Genomic DNA, 10,554 nt, shown 5'->3' with positions numbered 1-10,554 from the left:
GAGGGTGATAGTTATCAAATATGCCATGTTGATTTTTGCCATGTCTTGAGTTTGTCAACTCAGGTAAGAAAATTAATAAATATATCTACGACTTGTAAAACTTGTAACGCATTTAACTAAGAATTGGGGCATTCTTTCATGTAATGAGATGAGATTTTATTATTATGCTTCCTTTTATTGCCTTGTTTAAGATGAACAGCTTATAAAACTCACCAGCCGTCACGTTCATTTTTAAGGGGGAATTAAATTTTACAAAAGATGGGTTGAAATATACCGTCATTTGGAAATGTTAATTCAATATTACCCCTAAATTTCGAAACTTCGATATTTTCATTTTTCAATAGTCCTTTGATTGATTTCATCAATTCCATTGCGTTTGGTATCGTGGGAGCGGAAATACTTTTTATTGGGGGTGTTAGGATTCGACGCCTTTTCGTCGCACAATGCTGCATTTATACAATCCGTTATGGAATTGCTTCTATTACGTAGTTTAAGTAAATTTATTCGATGAAGTAAAATTAACCAACCCTTATACTTATTAGAGAAAGCATGAAATTTCAGTTCACACATTACGTCTTATGATCCGGCAATCAACAAATGTCTTTATTGGCGTGAAAATCGCAAGAATTTTGATTTTAATTACTGGAATACTGTGCGATTGGGGACACCGCGTTGTGTGTCTAAAGCTAAACCATTCGAGAATACAATCCAGACGACTTACCCATTCGTTATTACACAATGAAAATTTTACTCTGCCTTTATGGAGAATTCCAGATCACTGTGGAATATTCTAGAATCTATAGATCATTACGAAACATATAAAACGTGGTACCGCAGAATATCTGAAATCGAATATTCTACACAATTGCTTAATTTTGGTATAGCGCGAGTTATTGTAAATGAATACTGGATGTTTGTTATTTATGTTTATGAGGGTGATGATGGTCGGTGCCATGTAGGTAAATAGCTTTTTCCCCTCTGATTATTGCCTATTTGTGGGAATCATTCTTCCTTTTTAGCGGTTAGGGAAAACACAAAAATGTAATGGAAAAACTATGTACAATATAAAAATTCGCTTAGGTATACAAATCTTTTAAGCATCGCGTTGGGATCTGACGATAGTGGAGACAAGTGGACGGGATTTAAGTATGGATTCAATTTGAGAAAGTATAAGTTATCACCTAAAGTACGTTTTAAATAATCTTTAACTGTCTTGATAGCTGGCTCCCATAGGCCTCCTCAGCAGAAATAAAATGCGATGCAACACCTTATGGTTAAACTACAACTGTCAACGACAGTATCCTGCTTGTCCGCGAAAAACTATGCCAACGAAGTTTGAACTATGAACCATGAATAGACATGAGAAGGTTTGCCTCTGCGAGCAACGAAGCGTCGAAAAGTCATAATGGTGGATTTAGTGGTCAAGAAAGATTATATCCAAAAAGTGGAGGTGGTGATGATTTCATTAACTCAAATATTAACTTTAACAATGTCACGGTCAATTTTAGAAAATTTTTTTCACTCTTAAGGATTATTAAAACAGAATTTAACCTTCAGTATACACTTTTTTCCTCCTAATGAACCCATCCATCCCTAGATTATATGCTCTTCCAATGATCCACAAACCCAACAACCCTATACGACTCATCGTCTTTTTCTGCAACACACCAGTACATGAACTCTCTCTGATTATACTCGAGCTTTCCCGTTTTTCCCCTAACTCAATAACCTACTCCATTCAATTTGTCCACGAACCTTTAAAAATCAATACTTCAGAATCCCAACCCCTATTTCCTTTGATATAGTTAATTTGTTTCCTACGGAGAATGCAGAATAGTCCAAATTTACTTTCAGATTCTACTGCTTCAGACGAAACTTCCGAATTTTGAATCAATTGAGATCAATGCTTAAACCAAAATTTCTTTTTCATATACAAAAGTCGAGTCTCCTCTCCCCATTATTCGCTAATTATTTCTATCGAATCTAGAAACCACTAAACTCCCTACCATCGAACAACACTTCAAATTTTATAAACGCTATGTAGACTATATTATTATATTCGTGATATTCGACGATAACGACTCCGATTTAAAAATCCTAAATTTTAAAGTTTACCCTCGAAATAGAGTCCCTTAGAACCCTAAGCTTTTTGGAACTCCAAATTATTTATCAGGTAGCTTCTCAAACCAATTACCCTTAAAATTAATTTAAACTTCTTCATAAATCTAAGATCCGCATACACATCTTTAACTCCCTTGCGTGAAAATACTATGGTCACTTATCATGCATTACCTACCTTATATCGGGGAATTTTCTCACTGTTTTCAAAACATCTTCTATAAATACAACATCAACATATGTGATTTTTAAAGCGAACAGCAATCTAAAATCAGTGCTTTGACACACCAAAGACCAAATCCCCCTCACAGACAAATCCAGCATCTACAAACTTAACTGCCCGACAAATCTTCATACATTGCCCAGAGAGGGAGAAAATTCTCCACAAGGCTCCATGAACATTTCCAATGTGTTAATAGTATATTATACCTATACCGCGAAGGCGCAGACTACGTTTCGGGCAACAAGCACCCGGGGGATTAGGACGCACTTTAGTCCTGTGGTATATATGTATACGCTATTCTTTGTACTCCGGTAATCAGCCACAGCAATTTCAATGTTTAAGTGCAAATTTGAAAGAAAGTTTTTGTTGATTGTAGGAACAATACACCTTGTAATAAATAATGTCAAGTTGTGACCGTATCTCATATTTAATTACTCAATGGTATAATGATAAATGTCAGTTTGATTTAAATATTCTAGTTTAAACCAGAGCTGGGCAGTATTTGATTTTGTAAATACTTTTTAGTATTCAAATCCTTTAAAGTATTCAAATACTTTGTAATTAAATACTTTTATGGAAGCAGTATTTGTATTTGTAACTCAAAGCTGTATTTGGATACTTCGTAAAGTATTCGAATACTTCGCATAGTATTTGAATACTTAACCTTCCTTTTTTACCAAAAATCGACTACACTAACTTTTGAACTAGTAGCCCAATCTTGGAACTGTTTGAAATTATGGATTTTACAGGCCACATTCTATAAGAAATTTTTTTTCCGGGTCGATCTGAGACAATTTTTTTTTCGGGCCTCAAAAGAAGGCAGTGTATAAGCTTCCTTTTTTACCAAAAATCGACTACACCAAAATTTCTCGGGAAAACACTTTTTCTTATTAATTTTGGTGCGTAGAATCCAAAACAATTCGTACTTTTTCGATCAGACTTCTCAATCAAAAGTTATAGACTAGAAACCAATTTCGAAAGAAAATTCAAAGGGCTGTAACTTTTGAACTAGTAGCCCAATCTTGGAACTGTTTGAAATTATGGATTCTACAGGCCAATTCTATAAGAAAATGTTTTTTCCCCGTCGATCTTAGACAATTTTTTTTTCCGGCCTCAAAAAAAGGCAGTACTTTTAAGTTATTCAAATATTTGAGAACAATTTAGAAATGTTTAGGGAAAGTTTCCATTGTCACAAAATCAAATATAAAAATCCGATACAACTGAATACCGAACGATCCTGGGGTGAAACTTTTTGACTCGATAGTCAACGTAACTTAAAACAAATAGGGACCTTTCTTATATCCTTATGACCAGGCTTATGACCATGTGTACCAATTTTCAAAGCGATCGCACGTTTTTAAACAAACTATCATGCTCACGGACAAACGCCGGATGGTCAATAAAGGATCTGTTCCAAAATCGCTAGGATTAATTTCAGAAAGGCGAACGTATCATGTGCACGAGCGACGCTTTGAAAACTGGTACACGTATTCTTAAGGATGTAACTGGTATAAGAAAGGTCCTGGTATAATAATAATAATAATAATAATACTACGCTTTTACTCCCCTTAAATTTGTATATAACAATAGATATGTATATAAGAAAAGCTAACCCCATACAAAGTATAACTTGATTTTTTAAGTAGTATACTATTTTAAATTTTTAATGTATATATTGGAGTGACAAGTATTCGAATACTTTTTAAAGTAAGGTAATGAAATACTTTACAAAGTATTCGAATACTTTTGAAAGTATTCGAATACATTCTAAAGTATTTGAATACTTATTTTTTAAAGTATTTGAATTCTTTTCAATGTAACTGTATCTAGTATTCGCTTGTGCTGGACGTAAAAGTATTTAGTACCTTTGATTTGTTAGTGTAAAGTATTTACTATTTAGTATTCACATACTTTTTGAAAGTATTCTGCCCAGCTCTGGTTTAAACCTACAGCGTAGAAATGATCGTTTAAAATTCCAAAGAATAAGCTATAGGTAAGGAAACCTACACCCTCCCAAATTCGAATGGAAAAGGGTATAAATGTAAAATATGGTACAAAAATAAAAATGTACATATAAAGGTAATCATTAATCATTAAATTGTGTTTGACAATTCAGTGTGTAGTGTCACATTTTGTCCCGCGTCGCGTTTTTCTCCCTCCGGGTGAAAAAGTGACATTTTGGACGACACAATACGTTGATTTAATCCACGTAGTACAAAAAATCAATTCCTCTTCCACCAAATCCTCCTTCGCTTCGCATTTATTGTAATAGTTCTGTTTTTATAATAATTTCAACACACCCTATAACATAAATTCCCTTTTAAAATTTGCCGATATGTCAGTTTCCTCTTTAACTATTTCCAGACATGTCTTCTGCATGATCATGAACTTTAAATTCTTATTGTAATCTTACAAATATGTAGTCATCTCAACACTTTTATAAGTTTTATACATTTTCCCCCTTTTCCGACATGAACATGAAAGTAGCTTTAGACCATTTATTTTTAACTCTGTTTATTTATAGGTTAAGTTTTCAACTTAAACCCCAAATGTTAAAAAACTTCAACTTCCGGATAGTTGTCTCAACAAGACTTGTACACTAGGATAACCTCCCCGGTTTAATCGGCCTTAAATGCACCCGGCTCTGGCCGTTAAAAATAAAAAACAATGCGTTTCACCCTTTATCCTTTATCTTTACTCGTCTTAAGCGTTGTAATTTAACTTTCCATCTTGCCTAATAAATTTATAGTAACTTAGCGCTTTAAGTGTTCAATTTACTATAAGTCAACTCTTTTTAGTCGCCTGATGATGGCCTGTAGCCATTAACTTATCATGAATAAAATTATATGGGAAAGGTTTCGAGTTTCATTGCTCCAATTTTATAACTTACGTAAATCAAATTAATTATGAAAAATATGTTTACTTCTGTCATTAAACAAATTAATTAAAAGGATGTGGAGAACCTTTGAAAATGAAACTAAACTGATAAGTCCCTTAAGGGTTTTGGCACGTGATTAATTGAACTAAAATGTTTTCAAGATGGTGCCACTTCCGCAAATACCGGAAGTAGCCATCAACTTTGTTACTTTAAATAGGAACCCCCTATTTTATCTACATTTTTGGACTCTATACGTCGAATTTTGAGTACAACGATACTTCCTCCAAGAGCTTCGTCGATATTCAAGTTTTTATGTCAAAAATTGAATTTGCATCAGTGGTAATTTTAAAAAGTTATTATTCGAAAACGGTAAGAGATATTGCAAAACAGTTGCCACTGCTTTATTAAGGAAAGATCGAATTTTCTTAGGGTATGCGTAACCGTCTAAATTTCTATCTCCATTTTTTTCAAATGGTACCCACCATTTTTTTCTTCAGTGTTGTTTTCCTTTTTCCGAGACCTTTAATTTGATACAAAATGTCAAAGGCTGCTTCAAACGGTTTCCCAGATATTCCATGTTTTAATTGCTTCTTGTAGCAAATTGATAAAAAAATTAAGTCTTAAGTTGACAGAGAATATATTTATGCAGCGGCCAGCCAAATGGCTTTAGCGATGTATGTTTGATTGAACGCTATTAAATTCCGGCAATAACGAAGTACTTTGAATTTGAAGGATTTTTGCTTGAGGCACAATGTGGAGCTCATTAGTGTTAAATTTTGTGAGAAATGTTTCAAATCTAGTTAAGCTTTTAATTGGGCACGTTCTCTAATGAGAGAATCCTTACTGGATTACGAAACGAAATGGGCGCTATACAAAACGAAAACCAAACAAAGGAACGTACAAAACGAAATGGTGAAAATTACGAATGGAAATGCACGCCACTTGAGGCTTTGTGCTATCGCGACGAACAAATTAAAAAATTACAAAAGTCCTCGTATGTGCATCGATGAGACTTCAGCGCATTTTTGGCGTGACGGATCAGTATTGCATTAGCAATCAGTATTTTATCAGAAAATTTTAATTATAAAATAAGGTTTATGCAAACATATATTTCTTTATTAATTTTCACGAACTCTAATAATAATTGGACGATGGTATGAACAGTACGACTCGTAAACCGAACAATCAACAGTGTAGTTGACCATTTTGCCAAAAACTCCGTCAATTATTGTTCCGCCATTCGTTGTCACTGTTCGGGGAGAGATGATCACTATATTGAATTTCTCTTGAAGAAATTTCTCTACCCGATTTCCGACAGTTAATGGGAAATTAAAGTCTCCCATAATCAAGACGTCTTCAGTTGCCTCAATGAAATCCCCGATCTCCGATAACGCTGCAATCAACAAGTTGTTGCCTTTACTAGGAGCATCAGTGGTTCAAATTTCAAAGAAATATCTCCATAAATAAGAAAGTTGGCATTGCGCAGTCACTGCGCATGCCTACACATAATTTTTACTATTTGCGAAATGTTTGCCTTTACTAGAAGCATCTGTGGTTCCAATTTCAAAGAAATATCTCCATAAATAGGAAAGTTGGCATTGCGCAGGGACTGCGCATGCGCACACATAATTTTTAGTATGTGCGCAATGTTTGCCTTTACTAGAAGCATGTGTGGTTAAAATTTCAAAGAAAAATCTCAGTAAATAGGAAAGTTCGCATTGCGCAGTCACTGCGCATGTCTACATAATTTTTACTATGTGTGAAATGTTTGCCTTTACTAGAAGCATCTGTGGTTAAAATTTCAAAGAAATATCTCCATAAATAAGAAAGTTGGCAATGCGCAGTCTGCGCAAAATAGAGAGTGCAATAAAACTGTCTGAAATGGGCAAATATAGACCATAGCAGCTATCAATTAGCGAAAACCCGAAGTCTCTAGGTGTCCCAGGGGCCGAGATCTCGATGGAACGGACGGACGGACGGACGGGCGGACGGACAGACGGAAACACGAGCACATAAGCGTTACCTCAACTTCGTTGTGTTACGCTAAAAACCGCTCAGACCTGGATACGATATTTTTAACCAAAATTATACCACAAACTGTAAAACTCATCACCGTGTTATGATTTTGATTAGTTTTCACCTTGAAGTAGTTATCCTAGATAAGTCATATTAGTGACCGTAGTTAGGCAATGCCAAAAGTATATTTTATAAAAAAGCCATTCCTCTACGTCAATCGGATCGGCCTAAAATCGATATACGCACGGACAAGTTTTCAAGCGGCGTTAGTTATTTCGCAAATTCTAATTAAACGCAACCACTACGGGCTTAATGAATATCCATTGCGCCAATAACTCGACAAGACGGAGATAATGCAAAAAACCGGACCTCTCTACGATGTCTAGATCAAAAGTTTTTCAATCCGCCCAGCCACCCAGCCAGCCAGCCAGCCAGCCAGCCGGACAAAGTGAAATGATAAGCTCCTTTTTGTTACCAAAAATGCGCTAAAAATTTAGCTTAGGTTACCTATTGATAACGTAATTGAAAGATTTTTTTACTTCGGAACAAATGGACGACAATAATACCTATCACAACGTAAATTATAGGTACAGTTGTGTAAACAAATCGACGACAAAAAGGCAGGTAGCAAGCAAAAGCTAATTTTTAATTTAAATTAGCATAAAGGTTACAAAGTGAAATGAATTTACGTTTAAGGGATGTGGATGAACGGTTACTTACTTAGAAGGCTCGTTGTTTACTTATACATTGATCGATGATTGATTATTAGATCGACGCCACAGATTTTAATTTTTCTTGCTTCCATCCACATCTGATAAACTTTCATCCGGCTCGAAGGACTATTTTTAATAATAATCGATGCCATGTAGGTAAATAGCTGATTCCAATTTCACCCTCGAATTATTGCGTATTTGCGGCAATAATTCTTCCTTTTTCGGTTAAGGAAAGCACCGATTTTTGCGATAAAAGCGTAATTGGAAAACTATGTACAATATAAAAATACAAATCGCGAACGTAAAGCCGCATTGCTTCTTAATAGTGTATTTACACATGCACAACATAAAATGCGTTTGCCGAGATGATCGGATTTCTTGAACGATCTTCAAATAGGTAATTGAATAATTTTTGTACGTTAACAAGGTCAAGTTCATTGATTTCTATTATCAGTGGTTACAACTGAGGTTTAATTTAGTACTCGTTGCATTTGCAGTCCACCTAAAGATGACTTGAACTGCTGCGAATTCTTTTAATCGGTTTTATTTTGTGTTCAGGGGGTTTTAAATTGTTATCTGGATCCCATGTGTTTGTGGACATGGCCATTGGTCCAGTGTATTTTGTAAGTCACAAATGGAAAATCACCTCTTCACTTTTTAATTCAATCGTTGGACATTGCGTTATGTTACGATTTTGATTAACATTTCAATTTACTAATACTGCGTGTGTGTCAACAAAATGATGTGTTCCGTTTCGTTACAGTCGACACTCAAAATCTCGAAAATACTCGCTTCAAGACAGCTCCACAAAATCAAATGCGCACCCGAAAAATCGCAGAGTTTCCACCCAACCTGAGGACTTACGGCTCAAGGGAGCCGACCGTGACCAATTGGACAGTCATCGTTCCGACGACCCGAAAGCCTTACGCCGACACAGGACGTCGAGACCGTCGATTGTTCACATCGGAAGAAAGGATGGAATGGATAACTTCCAAGCAGCCCTTATGAAGAAAATGTATGACCATAGCCCACACGCGGTTTGTTATAAGTTTAAAATTGTTAAACGCCGTTACCACGGATCTTTTGTAGATTTTCGTGCAATTAGACGAGTTGTTTGGCGGTAATGAGGATCGCGAGTGGAAGGAGACGGCGCGATGGATTAAATACGAAGAGGACGTGGAGGAGGGTGTGGATAGATGGGGCAAGCCGCACGTCGCTTCCTTGAGTTTTCATTCGCTTTTGAACTTGCGAAAGTGTTTAGAAGAAGGTTTGGTAAATTTGGACATGGAAGAGAAGGAGTTGCCCGGAATCGCGTATCGAGTTTGCGAAGACCTATACAAAGAAGACTTGATACGCGAGGAAGACAAAGCACCACTGATGAGAATTTTATTACTTAGACATCGACATGTTAACGAACACCATGACAGGGGTTTCCGGTTTAGCAGAAAGCAGAGCTATACTTCTTTGCAGGTGAGTCCACTAAGGGGGCGTTGAAGGGTTCAAGAGTATATACTCTTTGACTCTTCTGCCTTAATCTTACTCGAATCTCTGGAATAATTACATCATTGGTGATTGCACTTACAGTCCCAGTGGCTGGAAGAGAATGGCATTTCAAACAGACCTTCTCGTTGTTCCGTATGTTTAACACAAGGTCCTCTGTGCCCTCAGCATTTATTACCTCGTCACTCAATTTCTTCCTACATACAAGTAACTTTTTTGTAATTAAATTGCATCGATTTTTTGTGACATTTGTACGCTTTCTTTTTTTGTTTGCAAACGTAACATCAGTAGTAGTTCATTTTTTAAAGCACTAACACTCTAGCAGCTTGCATGACCACCACATAGCATTTGAAACATTTCCTAACAAATCTGGATTTACTGCGGTTCATAGTGTAGGTAGTGTTGTGAGGCGTCAGTATTTCCAACCGAATTTTACAATATTTTTGGAAATATTCGGGAATACTGTCATTGTTATTAAGAACGAAAATTTGCACACCGAAAATTGAAGCGAATATATCCCATAACTTCTCGAGGATTTTAGTAGAACATTCTTCCAACCCAAACTTCCGATTTCACGAGGTTACGTGAGTAGTTCTCAGGTATCAACATTTTCAGATACATAACATGGAATTTTCGGCATTTTCGTGGGAACTTCGAGAAATTCTTTCGGAGTACACTTTCCCAGAAACCTATGTTCTAAATGTGAAGTCTCTTTTTGACCGAAAAACGTAAATTCCCGTTTTTCCCGTTCCCGTGGGTATTTCGTAAAAGTGTTTTACTAACTCGGAAACCTTTGCGGGTATAGGTCCAACCATTCCACAATGACAGACAGACAGACATTAATTTTTATTTATATAGTGGTATGACCTTTACCTTCGGGCACATAAAAAAATAATAAAGAAAACAATTCCGCACGGACTCATCTAGCTATCTCACAATTACCACATTCAGACTAAAATAAAATACCGCAATTGAATTCTGTAAATTCCAACGGAAACGCTGTAACTTTTGAAACCGGGTACAACAAACTTAAAAGAAAAATCATAATACTTGAATGGAATTGAACCTGAATCTTAAATTGGACTTCTATTTGACACATAATTCAA

General features: G+C 35.8%; 1 protein-coding gene across 2 annotated transcripts in view; it reads left to right on the top strand.

Moving 5' to 3' along the window:
• The first annotated feature begins 8,460 nt into the window (after nucleotides 1-8,460).
• The window catches only part of LOC116173057 (band 3 anion transport protein-like), a 36,843-nt gene continuing 34,749 nt past the window's right edge, over nucleotides 8,461-10,554 (top strand). Inside the window, exons 1-4 of one of the 2 annotated variants that reach the window (XM_031490341.1) lie at nucleotides 8,461-8,571; nucleotides 8,712-8,985; nucleotides 9,038-9,418; nucleotides 9,533-9,655. In XM_031490341.1, coding sequence (XP_031346201.1) covers nucleotides 8,534-8,571; nucleotides 8,712-8,985; nucleotides 9,038-9,418; nucleotides 9,533-9,655 — 816 coding nt within the window. In that variant the 5' untranslated portion in view covers nucleotides 8,461-8,533. The remainder of the gene's footprint in view (nucleotides 8,572-8,711; nucleotides 8,986-9,037; nucleotides 9,419-9,532; nucleotides 9,656-10,554) is intronic. The other variant, XM_031490342.1, reaches the window with a different exon arrangement.

This window comes from Photinus pyralis, unplaced genomic scaffold, assembly GCF_008802855.1.
Source record: "Photinus pyralis isolate 1611_PpyrPB1 unplaced genomic scaffold, Ppyr1.3 Ppyr1.4_LG6, whole genome shotgun sequence".
Classification (NCBI taxonomy): Eukaryota; Metazoa; Arthropoda; class Insecta; order Coleoptera; family Lampyridae; genus Photinus; species Photinus pyralis.
Note: the sequence above shows the minus strand (reverse complement) of the source record. Positions and strands in the feature narration are given on the sequence as shown.